Source organism: Xiphophorus couchianus, chromosome 9 (assembly GCF_001444195.1).
Source record: "Xiphophorus couchianus chromosome 9, X_couchianus-1.0, whole genome shotgun sequence".
NCBI classification, from domain to species: Eukaryota; Metazoa; Chordata; class Actinopteri; order Cyprinodontiformes; family Poeciliidae; genus Xiphophorus; species Xiphophorus couchianus.
The window spans coordinates 11967113-11987496 of NC_040236.1; the positions used below are offsets into that span (position 1 = coordinate 11967113).

Below are 20384 nucleotides of genomic sequence, written 5' to 3' on the forward strand. Positions count from 1 at the left end.
TTTTGAAAAAATATTTCTTAGACTAGATATCTATATCATGAGTACATTTCCCAGCTGGAGTGGCACATAAACCCTGACCCACTCTGCTGAGGAGAATGGCGGGAGGTGCTGAAGAGGAGGATGGCACAGATGGCACAGTTTGCACAGATGCCAGCCATTCTTTCCTTCATGGGAAAACTCAAACTATAACGGTAGGAGGACACCTGAGCTGGCTGGTCAGATTGAACCTGCTGTGAAATGGAGGGTGAAGAGTTTCAGGCACAAACCTGGAACAGAGTTTGTGCTACAGATGTTAATGAGATGTGAGGATGCCAATGCTATTTTATGACTCTTGATTTTATGAAACACGCTTGCAATGTTTATACATTTAAGCCACTGGATGAATTTTACAAATTTCCCACTTAAAATCAACCCTAAATTCAGCCAGGTCCTTTGTTGACTAATACTGTATCCTTATTCAAATATACTTCAGAAACTTTCAAAGCATTACGACTATAGGCAGTTAAAGTTTCATTGTTGTCAAAGAACATGAGTTTGAGAATTAATCATCATACATAGTCTCCTCCAATCTCCCCAGCTTCCAGTTCTTACTAAAGAAAAGCATGCCCAGAGTATAACAGTACCCTTTTTAAATAAGAGACAATCGGTGGCAATAACCCAAGTAAATACAATGATGACACAAATGGGGCTATTGTAGCTTTTTTATGCCACTGATGTTTTAATATGGTCAGATCCCATAACTTGGAGAAAATGGGATCTGGGATTCAAACCCTGGCCTCTCTTGCTGTGATGTAATAACTGCTCCACCATGCAGTGTTGATGGATGAAAAATGTTCATTGAATAATGTTTAACTTTTAATTTCTGGGAATTATCTCAGGATCTCATATTTGTTATTTGTTGACCCAAAGTGAGGCCTCACCCCCATCTTTGAGAACCATTGAGTCCTCAAAGAAAGTGACTTACTGTTTAAAATGTAGTACTTTTTAAATTAAGGTAAATAAGCAGTTGAAACAAGCTTCCTGTAAAGACAGAAAATCATGCAGTAGGTTTAAGGGTCACCTTTGATACAAAAGCTTCAAGATTTAAAAGCTACTAATGCTCAATCATATTAGTATTACTATGACTATGAGGACACATATTGGGGAGGGTCTGCCTCTGTGATTGGCTGTGCGGTCAGCAGGGGTGGGCGGGGAGCTTTAAAGACTCTCCGCCTGCCTTCAGTGTTGTTTCTCAGAGTAAAAAGCGGCGCACAGCAGCAGCGGCTGAGCAGGAGGAGCAGATTTTAAAGTTTGATGCCACAGCGGTCCGGACAGAGCGGAAACTCATCCCTGCTGAACTCCGGAACCAGGTTGGTAAATATAAACCTGAAACTTATAAAGCCGGCTTTAAAATACGTAAAGAGTTTGCAAAATTAAGGCAAAAATATGTGCCAAAGGCGAAACTGCCTCTTCACGTCCATTTAGAATGCAGTGCTGCAGAGTTTTAAAGTTCGGGTGTTGTTTCCATTAATCAGTGAATTTGCATCGAACTTTGGAAATTAAAGCTCAGTCCTGTGAGGTGATTCTTCAGATGAAACACATAAAGAAGTTCCTCTGGGAATAAAAATAAAGGATTTAAAAAAATCTAGAGCTGCAAAGGAAAACTCAAAGTCACTATACAGATTAAGCAAAACGTAAAATGACGGAATAATTTCACACACTGGTGTTTAAATGAAATGTTACGTTATATCAGACTTATAGTCTACTGTGTTCTTAATTATCCTTTATGTATTCATGTTTTCCTAAATTTACATTAAACTACTCAATCAAAATAAAACCTGTTCCTTACATAAAGCAACTGGGTCTGTGTACACTGGAATTACGTGGATTGTGGTTAGATGTGTTTCCAGTCTCAATCCTGAGCAAGTCACCTTCAGGAAATATGGATCCCGTTGTCCTGCTCAGGTGAATATTATCCTTCCTGACCTCCCATGTGGACCACAGTGGACAAGTCAGGAAAAACAGGTTCTCTGTGGTCTATATGGGACCCTTAGAAAGAGAAGTTGACTAATGTAAAACTGTCAGCTAGCATTAAAATTTTTCTTTGTAATGTTTTTCCACATTTGATAAGCTTTTTCAGGACTTAGTTGCTGAACCATTACTTAGTTCATCATAAACACCAGTTTCTTATTTTGATTTAGTTTCTGTTTAATAAGATGTGCAATGTACAAACCATTCTGAAACCAGTCCCAGACATTGTGGAGCCCAGAAAATAGCTTTCTTGATTTCAATCATTTTTTTGATGTCTCATTTCAGTAAGAAATGCAAATTGATTTGTGTGTTATGCAGGACGACCAATTAAGTTTTGTCACCCGGTGTTTGCTGTAGAGCTGAATTCTTTTACCTTGCTGGTACTAGAGATAACTTTTTTTGCAGGACAGCCCATAATGTGTCATTCTTCCACTGAGATAAAGCACTCAGATATTTGTATTGCTGTTTGTTTTGTTTGTTTCTCATTTTTTAATAAGGACTGAATTTATGAAAACTTGGTGGAGAGGTTGAGCACGTGCACAACAGAGAACCACACCAGATTTTGAAACAAGCCTAAAATGCAACTTGTTGAAACTGCAAAGTCCAGATCATATTTTGTCTGTAGCTTCTAGGATTTTCTCCTACAACCAGGAAAAAATGAAAACCTTTTTTGAACCCATATCAGCTTTGCTTTTTATGGCAACGTTTCAGTATTGCCATGCTTTCCTACTGATTCTGTTACATTTTCATCTCTTTAATCTTCACACTTTGGCTCCTTCAGCCCTTTGGCAATCTCTACTTTTATTTTTTTATTGTTGTAAAATTTTTATTTATAGAAACTGTCATTAAGAGAGCTTAAACCTCACAAATGAAGTAAATGAGTCTTGCGTTTTCTGCTCTCCTTTATTTATGTCCTGATTGGGCCATTGAGCTGTAAGGACCCTGGAACAAATCTAATATTCCACTAAGTGAAGTCTGTCTTATGGGCATCATTTCCTGGAGTCAAAAAGTTGTGCATGAAATTACCATATCTGCAAAAATACAGATTAGAGTACAGGTGAACTCACCAGCATTCATTCTGAAGCTGAGCCAGACTACACCCGATTGGTTTGGACACGTTTTCAGAAATTGCACATCACTACGTGGTGATGTGCAAAGCCGATGCACATATATATGCTTGTATGTGGTTCTCAGAGTCTCTGCATTTGCTACTTTTGTATTTTAGAATTTATTTTAATGATGCTTTCAATGTTTGTTTTTTAATCAATTGATGGTATTTAACCATTGACAATTTTTTTCAGAGTTGCTTTGTTTGTAGAAATTATTTCAAATTCATCAGGTAACCTGGAAAATGAACAAAAACCTGTGGTGAGGAGTTATTTTTTTTATTACAGCTCTCAACTTTGTACAAACCTGAGGCCAGTAGAGACTGTCCATGGTTTCCAAAAAGGATATCTTTTTTTGCCTGGCTTTTAGTTGCCCTTCTTTGATAATTTAGTACCATTGAATTTTACCCTGCATTGAGTGAATTTGTACTTTTATTTCCCTTTTAGTTTCCTCAGTCCTACAACCCTACCTGCAAAACCTTGTTTATTTAATTATTTCATTTCTATTAGTTTTTGTTTTTATTGTTTCTTTTTCTTGCTTATTTTTGTTATTTGTCTTACATTTTATGTCTAAATTGTCCTCTCTACATAAGACTCAAAAATTGAGTATTTTTATGCTACGGTATTATGTGGTTGTTTTGGTAAGAATAGCCTCTGTGCTTGCAGAGTCATATTAATGAAAAATTTCTCACTACATTTCCCGCCCACTCGACAGCAAAGCCTGCTCGACATAAATTTCATCATGTTCTTTCCCGTTTGGTCTGCTGGGACTCTTTGCATACATCCACCAGATTGTTGTGACTTTGTGCTTTCTTTTCAGCTTCTTTTCAGCTTTTCTTCTGACTGCACTTAAAGCTGTATAGCTCTGAGTGGAACTTTAACTGGAATAGAGCAAATATGGTATGCTTGTTGACAAGACTCAAGCTGCTTATATTTATGAACACTCTGGACCTGAATGAGAAAAGTTTACTCTAAATGATGCATCAGCTGTTAGATATGAGAGGAGAAATGCTTGGTGAATGTCACTTGGTTTAAGGACAAAATGCTTGCACAACCTAATTTAGAAGCTTCATTAGAAAATAAAAACTCAAACTTGAAGTGTAATAGTTTTTATTCGTGCTAGATTATGGATCTTTAATTTTGTAATTATGGCCATTTGGAGACAAACCCACTCAAACTTGACATTTAGCTCATATTTGACATTTACAAACACAATCAAAGGAACTGGAAATGGGGAAACATTTATGTCTAAAGGTTTAAGAATATTGCCACCTACCAGCCTGCCAGTTTTAATTTAATAAATGAAAGGGTTAGGGTTGATGCTGATTGGCAGAAAGCTGACAGTCATCATGTAATGTTCTGTAATGAGAGGAGAGATGGAGACAAATAAGAAAAAATAGAGCTCCTGACCTCCCTCCCTGTCAGCAGACAGACCATTACAAGGAGCACATTAGAGAATCAGGTTCTCTGCCACATAGCTATCTCTCTATGTCACCGCCAGTCTCTGTTATTAGCCCTGATATCGGATATCATTCACTCTCTGCTACTCGCCAAGGTGGATGTTTTATTTCATTGTTCAGCTGTCATTTAAAAGCAGTCAAGTGAGGAGGTGAAGCCACTAATGTGTCTTTGCTGCATCACTCTGACATGTTTAATTCGAATGTCACGCTGCGCGCTTCTCAAATGACTTCATGCATTTGACAGCATCACCTGTGTTTTTATCCCTAAGTTATTAGCAGTGTTACATTTAGTTTAGTACAGTTTAGACGATTTTATTAGGTACCACACAAGTAATAAACATTCTTGTTGGTGTCCTGAAGAGCCACCTCATGCAAATCCACCAGGGAGGAAGGGGAAGACGGCTCCTGCCAATATGACTTCATGTCAGTACAGAGGGGATGTAAGAAAGTTGTTGAGGGCTTTCAACCTTGACGAGTTGGTCCAGTAAGTGGTTTTGATTTCTTGTTCAAGATCAGCCATCAAATATTTATCAACCGTTCATCTATCAGTCTTTGGTTGGTGACTCAGGGTCTGGGATTTATTGTCCCTTCTCGGCTTTGAAGACAGAGACACCACAGCAGCCTATCAAACATATGTCTATTAACCTTTTTAGAAGTGCTAAAAAATGTGCTGATTCCAGTTGGATTACTGGAAATAAATCTGCTGAAGGAATGGGGAGGGAAGAAAACAGAAAATACATCCTTTCTTCTGCCTTGGATGGTTTTAGTTTGGTCTGACGTGAGCTGTAGAAACGCCTACTTTACCCAGAGGGAAGTCTGGTAATCAAACATACTGAACAGGCAACCTTTACTTCCACAAGGTGACGTGTTTGAGTTTAGGGCATGAATTTTCATCTGTGTTTAATGCATGGTAAGGTCTCTAACTGGTAGATTCTTTAGCCTCTTGGGAATGGAGCAGTCAGCAAAATTATTTCACACTCTGTGCTTGAGTCAGTGCTTTCACTTTTTTGGTATTAATAGTTTGTAGACTGTATTTTTCAGACATTGGACCCTAATACTCTATTCTGTCACTCCTGGGTGTGGTGGGGGGTTTTTTTGTTTTATTTTAGCCTCGCTGACTGAAAGGCATTGCTTCACTTCCTGGCTTAAGGCTGCTCTGATGTTTCAGCTCACTTCGTTTGCTGGCTGCAGGAAAGTTTTTGACTTTTTAATGCTGACTCTGGGCTCTCTTCCACCTTGGTTTTGAGCAAGTGTTGTGTGGGCAGAGCATGTAATATATATGGCCTTCATAGCGGGCGAGTTGGTTGGCTCCGTTCTGTCTCGGTGGACTTGACAGAACGGCTGCCTGATGGAAGGAAAGTACTTCTGTCATCTCCATGTTGGCCTTCACATACACACACATACACTCTTTATTTCTTCATAGTGTCTTTTTTGTGATTTCACCTCCCTGAATACTTTTTCCATCTTCTTACATTCACGTTCACCTGATTTATCCTTTCTGACCCTTCGTTCTCACCAAGTAGCTACAGAGTTCAGGTCTATCTGACTGCAGGCATGAATCATGGGTTCTTAACATTCTGCAAGCTACCGATCTTCCTGTAATGTCTCCTGCTATAGCTCTGTAACTTTTCACCATATCTTGCCACATATTATTTCATTAGTCCTGTCTTCCTTATCTTTCAGCTTGGTTTCACTTGGTAATGTGGCTAAAACTGAATTAAATCAGACTACATGTTTAGTGTTTTAGTTCATTTAAAAGTGCCAACTTTCTTTATGTTTGCTAAATGCAACAATAATAAGGTGAGGAATGTGTATTATTTGTTAAAATTCAGAAGTTTACATAGACTTGGATTAGATTCGGGGCTAAATAATTTGGAAAATGAAGATGACCGTCATCTTTTGTAAGCTTTGGGTTAATTCGAAACATTTGGGTTTCAGACTGTAGCTACAGTATATGGATGTCGCAAAATCTCAAACACACGATTTCCTTGTTTGACATCAAAAGCAATCAAGAAGAAATTGTGTACCTCCACCAGTCCGGATGCCTGAAGGTGCCACGTTTATCTATTCAAACAATTATATGAGAGAGCAAACACCATAGGAATGCACAACTATATTATTCAGGAATGAGACTGGCTCTGCGTTCCAGAGACAGATGTGGTCTGGTTAGGTGTGTTTGTGTAAAAACACGAGAACAAAAGTAAAAAAAAACAAAAAAACTGTGAAGATACTGACAAGCTGTTAAGAGAGCGACAACGATCAAAATCTTTTGCTATTTCACCATTTGATTTGAGTTGATTGCAAGTTTTGGAGCTATGGTTCGATTTGAAATTGATTCAAAACAATTATTTATTATAATTTCTGTTAACATGCTATAGTTGTGCAAGGATCATGTGCTTTGTACAAGCATCTCTTCCAAGGCAAATGCTTTGCAATGACTCTGCCTTGCAAAATCCTTCTGCTTTGCAAGACAGAAGGATAATTGGAGATATTAAAGTGTTTTTCATATTTATTAAATTCTATATAATAATCCATGCATAAATGGAACTACTCTCTCTTTGCATCGTCCATTTTGCTTTTACAAAACAGCCAGAGTCGCAGGGTGTGCCAACAACACTCTTCAGTGTTGATGCTGTTGCCACCAAAGAAATAACATTCAAAGTTTGCTATTTTCAGTGTCAGTACGGAGTGTAAGATGAAATAGACGACAACACAGAAATGTAAAGAAAAATTCTTTAAAAAATGTATTTTCCATGGTATGTCAACAATGTCTGCAGTTCATTCAGGCTCCAAGAGAGAAACTGAGAGCAAGAACTTCAATACATAATAGAAAGACTTAGTATCTTACAGCAAAATGACTCAAACTTCAACCTTTGTCTGTCATGTAACTTGCTTTATTTATTAAGCATGTTTTTGTTTATATGTTGACTGCCTTTGGGAACTCTCAGAGCTGAGGTTAGGTTTCCTTCTTTGGGACTGGCCAAGCGGACCAGATGCAAAGGCAGGTTTAAAATCCTACAACACTTAGTCTTTAGTTGAATATAACAGTAAACCTGTCTTAAACTTGATGCGGTCTCATACACTATGACGCCATCTGCTTTCTATTATAATTAATAAACTCTCATAGCAGGTGGGATTGATAACAGCAGATCTTATGTCTACCTATATGATAGAGCTGAAAGGGAAATCAGAACAGCTAAACTTATATGTCGCATACATATCAGTGGGTAAAAACTTTACAAAAATCAGATATTAGAGATCGACCACAAAACTCTGACTGGTGCATCAGATCGGTTTTCTCAGGTGTTCGCTCTTGATCTCATCTTCTGTCCACAAATAGATTTTGCCCACTCACTGCTGACCTGCGAACATTTGTGAACCAGTCTCCACTCATCTTCATCCTGGTGTGAATATTTCATGTATGTGATTTGTGAATTAAATATAGGGCGGATATGATTGGCTTGACATTTATTCACACTGACTGGTGAGACAGAGGGATTTTTAGAGCTGATTAAAGTGGTGATCTTGAACGGGACACAAAGGTGGGTTCAGTCTTCAAGGTAGAAGCCTGCAGGTGACAAATGTCTCAGAGTCTTTGAGTTTAATGCTTGCAGCATAATAGTTCAACAGACTAAAATCATGTTTGTAGTCTGTGGGTTTAGTTAGTTTAATACATTTTTCATTTTTCCTATTATGAATATTTTTCTTGACATTTATCTGTTGGAATGGCAGGAAACCACGTGGATGCCAAACATACCTCTCAAAAGACCTGAAACTAGAGGATGTGCAGAAATTTAGTCCTTTAATCACAATTTGTTTCATTTAAGTGTTCATGGATTTATCGGTCTGGCTTTTTGGATATTTTTGTTGGTAGCCTTAAATACATCCCACCATCAGCCGCTGCAACACATTTTCAAAATTTGAAATGTCAACTTAGCTCAAATTAGATAATCACCATAGGAGAGCCCCTTAAATGAATTTTTAAAAATTATAAAGAAGTCACGAAAAGGTAACAGTGGTATGAGCTTTACCTGTTGTTGGAAATTATTTTATTTTAAAGACATCTGGCAATGATAATATATGTTTAATTTACACGTAAATGTTCTCTGGTGACATTTATTGACTGAAAAGGGACTTGATTTAGGACTTGGTGATGCTTTTCTTTCTATAAATACTTACAGAATTTGATGTGAATTGAAGCATCTTTCTCTGTAGAAAAAAATAACCTTTGTGTTTTATGGTTACCGTTCTCAAATGTAGAAGAAATATTTAATTTTTTTCTTACACATGAAGACCTTGTTAAGTTCTCGTCCTTTTTTGTGTCTTTTTTCCTCACAAGCATAAAGTATTTCTTTCATCAGAGTGCTCACTTTTGCCAAATAGATTGGTACAATATCCTGGGGAAAGGACAATTGAGACTTATTGGCATAATGGACTTTCTCTCTCTTTTTTACTGCCATCTACATGTTTTCCCCCACAAGGGATAGACTAGTTACTGCGATAAAGTTAGTTTCATAATAGCACAATCTTGTTTTGAAACTCTGTCTACACATTAAAAGCATTTTAATGGCATCTTAGAGAAAGTAGCCTCAGCTGCAGAGGCCTCTGAAAATCATGTAAGCTTGCTTTTTTCACTAGTAATTTAAACTAAAGCTCTTTACCCCTCTTATTATTTGACTATGATTTACAAATGGGGGGGGGAATATTGCTTCTGAAAAGAATTAATGTGCTATTGACAGCAGATCAGGTCTTTAACTTTCAGAAATAACAAGTAGCCTATTTATGTACTATTTGATTGGTAAGTATTAAGTATTGATCTCTACAACATTCCATCCCTGAACACTTTAGTATAGTCAAATACACAACTAATGTGCTGCCTATGGTCTAAAATTATAGAAAAATGGCAAACCAATTTCAAATTAATTTGCCCTCCATTCTTGAGAACTAGCTCAATATAAGATGGAATTCATCAATTGGATGGATAGAAGAATATTATAAATGACTAATGAATGCATCATTTGAGATTAGCAGTGATAGGAATAGCCATAAACAATCAAACAAGCATATATATATATATATATATATATATATATATATATATATATATATATATATATATCTTATCGTAGCAGTCTCTCAGCAGTCTGTCTTTTGAGGAAATGTGCTATTTAGGACACAGCTGGTGATCTTATGATGGGAGTATTTCGATCACAAAACAATTTTCTTTGTGTTTAGGTAAAATAGAAAGTTGTTTTGTCCAAAAATCATCTTTATCTGAAATGCTGAGTTCTCTCCCAGTTGGTGCTGAGGGGCATTCAAGTAAATCTCTAAATATGCTGATAAAGACAAAAGATATTCATCTGGGTTCACCTGTTAAAATGATAGATTGTAGGCGCCCCGAAGATGGAATTACTCAGCTTCATTGGTGCTGTTGAAAATCTCGAGGGGCTTGTTTTTTTTTCTTCCCCTTTGCTCTTTCATCTGTACTCTGCTCCATTTGTCCACCTCAACAGGGAATGCAAACGTTTGGGCACCTCAAGCAAAATTCCCGCAGTAAAGATAAACTATTAAGAAAATGCATGTAATTTATTTTTAATGAAGAGGGTAATCTCTTTTTCAATCTTGTATGTACAACCTGATTCTTGATCTTAGATTGTTAGTGGCAATTATGAGATGAAAAATGAAAGCATAATCAAATCATCAGATTTATGGCTGCTCAAAGGAATCATTATGGAAGCGAAAATATAAAGCAGTTTGAGAAGCTTGAAAATTAAGACCCGAATAGTTTTTCTTTTTTTAGTTTTTCAAAGCTTGACAGCAGAGCTTCTCAGGTGAAAAGACTAAAGGCAGCGCTCTCACTCCTCCTCACCAGCGTTACATAGGGGCACCTGTGGGCATCCTGACAAGCTGCATCACGTCTTGGTGTGGCAGCTGCAGTGTGACTGAAAGTCCCTGCAACACTTGCTAGAAAAGCTCCAGGGATACTGATGGTCTCACTGCTCTCTGGTTGACCATTTTGAAGAATAATGAAACCATCAGCTTTGGGAAAGATCCGTTTCAGTCCAAAAACTGGATTGTGTAATCTTCATATTTCATGAATTCAGATCATCAAAATATACTTAAGAGAAATTAATCAATCAATCAAATCTTATTTGTATAGCACATTTCAGCAGCAAGGCATTTTGAAGTGCTTTACATCATAACAAACACAAAAACACAGTCATGCAACATAGAATCAACAATCAAAACATTACATTAAGCCAAATGCCATCATTAAATTTGTAGTTGATTACGTTTCAAATACAACTCTAAAGAGGTGGGGTTTTAGATTTAAAGGCATTCAGTGTTTCAGCTGAATGTTAAGAATTAGATTGTCAGATTTATAGCTGCTTGAAGCTGTTATTTTTAGTCTGTCACAAGATTTATACCATCTTGTATTTTTACACATTACCCCACACTTAGTAAGAACTGCGGCTTCCTTTTAGAAAAGCTTCTTACATATATCCTCTATGACCTAACTTTAAAATTATTCAGTGATATTAAAAATAGCTTGGCTTTGCCACAGTCCAAGATTTTATTTACTCAACTAAAGCAAATAGCCACCAAAGAAAAATGTTAGGTGTAGAAAAGTAGCAGTTGTTATGTAAAACAGACACATACTGCATGCATGGCTGGTAACTTGCTGGACTTTTTTTGTTTTCAGAGGTTGGTAGTGTACACTGCTTTCTTCCTGCAGCGCTGCTACTCATTTGCATGCATGCTCACTGAATGTCTCATACACAAACACACTTTTTTTGTTCAGTGTTGCATGCACAGTCGGAGCCGACTGGCTGGCTGTATGTGAAAAATGCAGGACATTTAACTGCCAGACTTTATTACCCCTACAGTAGCTGTCGACTGTCTGACGTCCTAATTATGACCAGGACCATCTGAGGAATGGGTTGGTGGTGAGCCAGGATGCATGCCAAGTGGAACAAGGAATGATCTAAGAGTCTGTCTTCACAGCTGTAAGACACACCTGGCATGCTGTAGAGTAGAATAAATACTTTATTGTCCCAATAGGAGAAATTTACTCACTGACTGAACACATGACACACAGGCCATTTTCATCGACTTATAAGCAAACAGAGTAATCAAGTAAGACACACTTAGCTGCACACAATATAAAACCAGAATCAGCAACAATAGAGTCATGCTGTTTTAATATAGGTTCTTAAATCTCTCTGAATTCTCCTGTAATTACTGTTTTAAAAAAAAGAATTGTGATTAATGTATGAAAAAAAATAAATAAATAAATTTGTTGTTTTGCGCAGCTCAAGGTGACCTGGTCCTTGTTGTCCTCATTAGATTTGGGAAAACAGCAGGGACCAACTCCCTGAGGTGGCAAATGAATCACATGTATCCAGAAGAGAGAAAAACACATCTAACATCAATAAGCCTTATGACATGTTGCCATACGTTTCCATTAGGGTTTCCCCTCTTTCTCTGTGCAGTTCTTGTTCTGCCATGTCCTCTGAATGCTCCATATTTGTCTTGTGAGCTCGATTACTTTTGTGTGGATGTGATGGGGATACCCGGCTGAGCTTGTGGATCACATGGAGCTCCCCTCAGCCTTTTCTCCAAGTCCACTTTATCTTTATAAACAACAAATTGGAAAGGGTTAATTCAATTCCCTGCTGGCTGAAGCTGAGACGAACATTTACCATTTCTGTCTCTTCCTCTCTCCACTTGTTCGCTGATGTTCTTTTCCTCCCTGCCTCTTTGTTGCTAAAGTATAATTACTTTTAGAAAGTGGCTTTACTCAGCCTATACATAACAACAGATCATGACTCAGAGCAACATGGAGACTGGCTTGGCTGGCTCTTTGCATGCTTAAAGTATCATCTCACTAATGTCCAATAACAAGATAATGCTGGGCTCACATGTCAGATCTGTTTGATTCTTAGTAAAGTATTTTTGTTTCTGGATTTAAGTGAAAAGGCCACATTCACATTCAAGTCAAACACCTCCACCTTGCTTACCGTGTCGTGATAGCTCTCCACTTTTTCTTCTTGCACTTGGTGTTCCTTCAAGGTAACAAATATTTATCTTACCTTTGAGGAATAAAGTAAAATGCATCAACGATTAATTTCACTAGAAGCAATTCACAATAATTGCCACCAGAATCGTGCATTAGACAAACAGGTTTATGAGTAAATCCAATCCAGTTAATTTTTATATAATGAATTTAATCATTCAGATTCAGGTCATATAACTTTCCAGTTCAATCATAGTAATACCTTATAGTTATTTATATATCAGGAAAGGTATCTATCTTAGCTGATTGAATAAAGGTTTTGACTTTGTGGTAATCACTCAACCTGAGCAAGTATGGTCACAGTGGAGGGGAAGAACTGTAATTTAACAGGAAGAAACCAACACCAGAACCAGGCAAGAAAACACACAGGCACCGGTCCAGAAGTATTTTATGGGAAGTACAGAGCGTAATTAGTAGCAATAGTTGCACTACTGGCTTTATCCAGGGGAAAAGAAAAACTTTGCAAAACACAGAAGCACTGAGCCAGGAATACTTTCTGTGGAATTGGACAACAGGTTAACCAGGACTACTTTCTATGAGAGCCAAAAAAAACAGGAGTAATGGTTAAAGGCATGTTATCTTCTAGGAGCAAAACAATTTTGTCCATGAAGGACATGAGCTGTTGGATCAGGCTGAGTCCCCGTGCTCAGCCTGCTCCTGTATTTGCCTGCTGGCGTGGGTGTGTATGCATGTGTGAAATAGATGTCAATTTGAGGACCTTTCAATGAAGACTGACAAGTGTCTGCTTCACTGCTCTTCATTACAAGGGTCTCATTGGTGCTCCGAGGAAGTGTCATGGAGGAGAGATGCGTGCGTGTGTGTGTGCGTGGCTGCATGGGTGTTAGGACTGACAGAGTGAGATGGTATAGGTATGACTTAACGAGGAGGAAAATAAGCTGAGCAATCTATGTTTCCCCTCCTTCCACCACCCAATTTCATATGCCAACACACATATCATAACTACTGGGTCTCTAACTGTGTGTGGGCTTGTTGCAAGGCAGAAAAAATGCAATTGTGAAATTGCATTTTTCGTTTTATAAAAATAGGTTTCTACTCTCAAAGCTATGAATAAGTAAATCTCTCTCTCTCTCTAGATAGATAGATGGGTTTGATTTGATATATAGAAACTTCCCTACACTTTTCAACACATGATCAAAGTGGCCAGATGGCTGACATTGCTTCTTTCTTTCCCTAAACAGACTGAACACTGTAACATCAGTATCTTGGGGCACAAAAACACCTTAGCATTTTTTTCGTAGCATTTCCTTTTCTTTCAATGTTTTTGCTAAGTATATTGCAATTGCAAAGAACTTCTTAAATGTAATATTTGGTAATATTTTGACTTCAATTGTCAGGCTTTCACTTACTGGATTTTGATAATATATTGGAGCGATTGTAAATGGGGTGTTACTCAAAATGGATATTTTCAATGCAGTTTTCAATAGTATTGCAATTTTGTGTAGCACAAATGTACAACATCTTTTACCAACAGTCCACAAATTCAAGAGGTTGTGAAGTGAATCAGAAATTGAATTTTGTTACCAGTATATGTTTTTTTGTAATGATGCATATTTGACACTAGGACTGCAGGGTTATTTTCTTTTTAAGTTTCAACTTTGGCAGGTGAAAAAATAACAAAAATCAGCACATTTCTGACTGTCACTATGCAGAAATATTGCCTCTAAATCTGAAAATTGAGTTCAAGGTTTATTCTTTCAATAACTGAGTCTTCTGCATGCACAGCTGCAGGTATCTTTCCCATAGTTTAATTCTTTGTCATTTCTATTATAAAGAATTTATCTCGCAGGGCTAAAAGTCAGCGTAAATTTGGAACTGGCTGCACAAACGCAGCAGATCTATTTTTTGCTCAAATGCAAAGGTGCACATTCATTCACACAGTGAGTGTCTGCTCCCAGGTGTGTCATCGTGCTGCCAGCCAGCCTGGTGCAGAGCGGACCCTGGAGACTCCAGCTGATGAAGTAGCAGACAGGAAACCTTTGAACTGAACACGACACAGAGGCAGGGAGTTTGTGGAGAGGGCATTTTGCCATGGTCACACAGAGGAGAGTCAGTCCAGACTGTGCCAGTGAACTTTTCCTCTTTCCTCTGAACTGCTGCCCATTTTCCACAGGAGCTTCTCCTCATGCATCTTTAGCTCGTCTGCCAATCTTTTAACATCCATCCTCCTCCACTTTCCTTCTGCAGGTTCTTTTTACGTGATAAAATGCATTTTGCATAGCCCCCCCCACCCACACACACACACACACACAGAGCGCTACCTGTGTTGCATTACATTTGTCTGAACAAATGGCTCTGTCATTCTGTTCGGACCGGTGAGCAGGTGTAAATGGTTTGTGTATCACATTCCTTCAATGATTCGAAACCTGGTCCGCTGCAGGTGATGTGATTATACATTATTTATTACCCTCCACAACACTTTGTCTTTCCATCCATAATGTTGCCAAATTTACAAAAAGAGGGTCAGTTAAGGACCCAGTGCTCCTTTTTAACAATGCAATGACAAATGAGAGTGAGGTAATGCAGCTTTGTTTATAACCATGCTTTCATTACCGCTAATGTGGCCGTAATGACACCATAATCAGCTTCCTAATTGAGTGTCATCATGGGGAGTGCTGATGCTGTGCTCTCCATGCAGATGGTTAATGTCACTGTTACTTAAATAGCAAAGAATCACCATAACCCCACAGTATGATGAAATAATGGAGGAACGACTTCATCTTCTGCTTATGGATCTCATTAAATCCAATCAGACAGATGTATGAAGCTGATTTAATTGTGAATTTTCATTGGGCTAACTGTACATTTTAAAAACTGCTGGGCCGAACACAACTCGGGGTGGGGGATCAAGCCTTGGGTTCACAAAGAATACTAGGATTATTTTTCAATTCAAAAAGGAGTTAAAGTGACTAATATCTCAACATTAAGGACTCCACAGAGTGAGTCTGTAATAAAAAGGAGTAATTCTGATCTTTAAAATCTGTAGTATTGATAAGCTAGAGTAAAATATATCAATGCTTGTAAACAAAATCACTCTCACAAACTATCAAAAGATATTTAATAGATTCTGAGGAGATGGCAGGTGCCTGCATATTTCTCGGATTATGACTTTTTCAGTATCAATCAATACTAATTAATTTAATCTAGATTACTCCAGAATGCGCCTGGTTCTGGTTCGTTTTCTGTCTTCTGAATTGTAGCCCCAGGGCAGGAGACTTCACAAGGAGGTGATCGACCAATCAGAACCAGGTTTTAATGCAAGAGATACATCACGATAGACAGGGAGATAATACTCTTCTAAATAAGTCTCCTGATTTAAGAGCTTTTTATTTTCAATGTTTCAAATATGTTTTCGTCCTACAAAAGCTGTTTGGCATTGGCTTGGAAATTTGGAGAGTTTTACATGGAGATTTAGGCCACAAATCAAACCCTACTGCATTTTCCTTACAAATTTGTCAAAATTTAAATGGGAATGAGCATATTTTCCATCATTACAAGCCAACTACATTGAGAGAAAGCCCTACTGCAAGAAAGAAATAATGTATAATTTTCCTTACTCTTGGGCTAAGCTGTGAAGCTTTTTGTTGGCTTCTCCTGAGATACATTTGTAAAGTTAGATTCTTATAAATCTTGCTATGTAAACTATGGCTTTGCCTGAAGGATGGAGTGTAAGAAAAATCCTCCTCAGACAGCAAAACTTTTCAGTTTAATCAGATTTACTGTAACTATGGCACAAGTAAGGCCAAGACGACTGAATACTAAAATGTAATCTTTTAAAGGTTCTTCAAAAAGCATTTCAATAATAGTCAGGCCATAAATACACATTATTTTCCTCTAATAAATTTGTTCGGTTCTCCTTTAAAATGTAGGACGCGTCACCAAATATGATTTTGAAATTATTTGTAAAGGTAATTTTTTCACATCACTGTATTTTCTCTGTGCTAAATAAAGACAAGGACTGAGTTTAAATAGTCCTGATTTTCTTGAATGTCCAGTGTTTAGACTGTTTTGTCTTCTCTAATTCAGACCTATAGGTAGCATGTTTTGACCCAATGCTTGGTCAAAACTACACAACCTCTTTCAAATTGGTGTTAACCAACATTTGGCGTTAAGAGTAGTGTTTTTTTGTGTGTAATTGTAATGTTTTATTTGTGCGGTTTTGCACAGATTGTAACCAGGAGCTTCTATTGTTTTTAGGTGTAGAAACCTGGCTCAGCTTCACCTGGAACATCTGATAAGTCCGATAACACTCTGCTGAGAACTGCTGAGGACACCTGGAACAAGCATTTAAGTGGATTCTGTTTCTCCAAATATTTTGTGCTTTTTGTTGCTTCTCAACTTAAAAAGAAAGGCTTTTTTTTCTGAGGAAACCATCCAGAGGGGAAGACGGCAAAAGAAACGTATTCAATATATGACTGTACTGACCCACTTTTCATGCTCCAGCTAGCTGGGTGAAGAGGAAACTTTGCATTTAGCAGGCGGCATCAGAGAAGGTTATGGGCCGTTTAACATGCAGGGCCATTAATCAAGCGACCTCCAGTTCTAATTAGCTGCCACACACGTACACAAACAGTTGCATCTGGCTGCTGAGGTAGTCTGTTTGTAACAGGACGCAGACAAGCTCTGAAACCGCCAAACCAAGTCAGGTGTTAGATGTCCTCCTGCATTGTATCGTCTCTCTCGGACAACACTGACCTTGGCGGAGAATAGAGATGTTTGTTTGTGTTTGTTTGCATTAGCGGAAGATGGTGTCACGCCCTGTGCGCTATGATTGAGAGTGTCAAAGACACCTGATAAGCAGGGAGGAAGAATTACTGCCAGAGGCACGGATGCTCAAATAAGAAGGTGGCTGATCATCATCAGACTTTTAGAGTTGCATCCTTAAATAAGTGACACACAAACATAGCTTGTGCTAATTGCGAAGTGCACACGTGCGTCTGTCTGACGCGTTGTCAGAGCAAATTAAAGCCAGACCTTTTGTCGGTCATGTCACTTTGACTTACTTAGCTTTGACAGCATCAAGTGGCCACCAGAAAAAAATGTGTGACACAGCAAAAATACCAACATCTTAGACGAATACATCATATCAGTCTGCCTGTCTGTCAAATATAAAAGTTGCATGCTGACTTCTTCATCACCTCTCATGAACGCCTTCCCCTTCTTCTCCACACTTCAACCCAACATACCCACCATCCAGTCGGTGTGTAAGCCCTGTCTCCGGGCCCCGTGGAGAATGAACGATGTACCCACCCTGGACTATGAGTCGCTGATGTCCCCGGCCAGCTCCTCGCTGCCCAGCAGTCCAGGCAATGGCGGCAGCAGCCCTCCCCTTGCCTTGGTTGCGGTGGACACAGAGCAGCGTACCGCCTTGGCCTTCGTAGGCCTCCTCCTGCTTTTCTTGGTCTTCCTGCTCGTCAGATGCTTCAGGATCCTGCTGGACCCATACAGTCGCATGCCTGCATCATCCTGGACTGACCACAAGGAGGGCCTAGAGAGGGGTCAGTTTGATTATGCACTGGTGTAGGCTACAGATTACACATTTGTTTGCACAAAGATTATTATTTTTTTTTTTGTTGTTTTCCTCAGAAAGTGATGATACATGCTGTATTGTTGTAAATGCACTAGCAGATGGGTAGACCTTTTGTTGGTGTAAATTAATGCTGCAGGACTATTTATTTACATCAAGTGTTGTTCAATACAGGATTCACCTTGACAGGCAAACCCTCGCAGTGCTGTGAAAAAGTATGTACCCACTTGCAGATTTATTCTGTTTTTGCTTTTTGTTTTCTTGTCACATTTTAAAATCAGTTTCATAATTTAAAACATTTAATATCAAACCAAGATAACTTGAAAAAACTTACAAAAGATTTAATTTGTTTAGAGAAAAAAACCTCTTAAATCTAAATAGCTTTGGCAGCAATATGTCTAGGTGAGCATTTGCAATAACAGATGATGTATCTTTCTTTGTTGCAGAATTATTTTCATTCAGCCATACTGTACAGTTTTTAAGCATGGATAGTTTGTAGTGTAAAATACCCAAGCATTAGGAAAAGCCTTGTAGCCTTTTTCAAATTGATCAACTTGAAAACCTCTCTGATCTGATCTTGAATGTCTTTAGATTAGGGCCTGATGTGACGTTTTTAGAGATATTTTATCCTACTTCATGTTGAATTATTTGGTGATTCATTGATTCAACAGGTCTGAGAGGAATCACGATTCTGAGGTGACTGAAAATGAGTTCACCTTTAAAAAAATTAAATAAAAAATTAAAACATTATTTTATTGTGACAGTGAAGAAGCAAAAACAAAAACAAATCTGTAAGGGTTTTTTCCCCACAGTACTGTAGAAACTGGACCTTTAAAAGACAGACAACAACTGCCTTAACCTGACCTACTGTAACAGTCTATTTCACCATCCAACCACAGCATCACTATTTTTATCTAAGCTCAGAGATTCTTGGTTGTAAACAATATTACTTTACTTCACAAACTCATGCTGCTTTTTTAATTCACTCTGTGCTTAATGCAGACAGTTAAAAGAACTCAGGTGTTGGATGGACTCAGAAAAAAGTTATTCTTAAGCAGATGCCCCTTTAACTAGATCCGGTAGAGTGTCTAAGTTTTCACTTCTAATCCAGGAGCTCATTTTACTCGCTGATTCTGAATTTTTGAACATTGCTGTGGCTTCACATGTTTTCAAAAATCCATGCAAATAGTTTCCATAAAACCCTGACAGTCTATGCTTAATGTGTTGTGTCCACACTGAGAAGCCATATTAAAAACAACACACAAAAAACTAGTTTGTTACTGCATGCAGAGGGTTATGTTGAAGGGTTATGTTCCTGTTTTTGGCAATGAAGCAAAATGCATCATTTAGGACAAAAATTATTTTTCTAATCTCGACTCAAGTTTTGGAGTCTCCTTTTTTCTATCTTTTTGTCTCTTCCTCCTAACCTAACATACCAACTTTTAGACAGAAACTTTCAAGGCCATCATGCAGCCTTGTTTTAACAGGAGGCAAAACAAACAGCTTTGCTTTTTGTGAGTGTGTTTTCTGACAGCTGGCTTTCTTTTTTAGTGCTGGGTTAAATCGGTGAGATAAGAACTATTTCTTGCAGAATTCATATGTGCTTATCTGAGGTAGTAAGTTCACAATCCGTGTGGGAAATTAAATAAAAATAAATTCTACTTAATACATTCAAGTTCTTTGTGCTGCTTTTTCTTTTGTTCCTATTTCGCAGTGGTGCTCCCATACTTTTAATGCATAGTGTATTTAATAAATATAAATTTAAAAGAAAAAGCAAAATTTATACTTAAATGATATACAGCATATAACAAATGTAGATTGTCTTTTCAAATGTTTCACACTATGTTCCAACTATTAAATGTGTTGCAATGGGATTTTATGTGACAAACCCACAAAAAACCTCCAAGAGTAGATTAGCTTTGTATTCAGACCCCCAGAGTCAAATTCTGTTTGCCTGTCTGTGCTTACAGCTGCAAGATTTTATGATGCTTCTTATCTTTTGTGTATGTGGATGACATCTATCCATCTATTTTCTGTACACCCTCGTCCCTAGTCAACATACCCAGAGAGAACCCGCTTATGCACAGGGAGAACATGCAAACTCCATGTAGAAAGACCCCGGGCCGGGAATTAAACCCAGGACCTTCTTGCTGCAAGGCAACAGTGCTACCTGGGGATAATGACAT

The 20384-nt window shown here is 38.0% G+C and overlaps 1 protein-coding gene across 1 annotated transcript; it reads left to right on the top strand.

Moving 5' to 3' along the window:
• Positions 1 to 1238: 1238 nt before the first annotated feature.
• LOC114150406 (cortexin-1-like) lies at positions 1239 to 19873 on the top strand. Its single transcript, XM_028026778.1, has 2 exons — positions 1239 to 1349; positions 16869 to 19873. Exon 2 carries the CDS (start codon positions 17791 to 17793, stop codon positions 18193 to 18195), a length of 405 nt encoding a protein of 134 aa, XP_027882579.1. The 5' UTR covers positions 1239 to 1349; positions 16869 to 17790; the 3' UTR covers positions 18196 to 19873.
• Positions 19874 to 20384: the final 511 nt, after the last annotated feature.

Coding starts and splice junctions, on each gene's coding strand:
- LOC114150406 (XM_028026778.1), top strand. CDS start 17,791: ATGCTGACTTCTTCATCACCTCTCATGAACGCCTTCCCCTTCTTCTCC.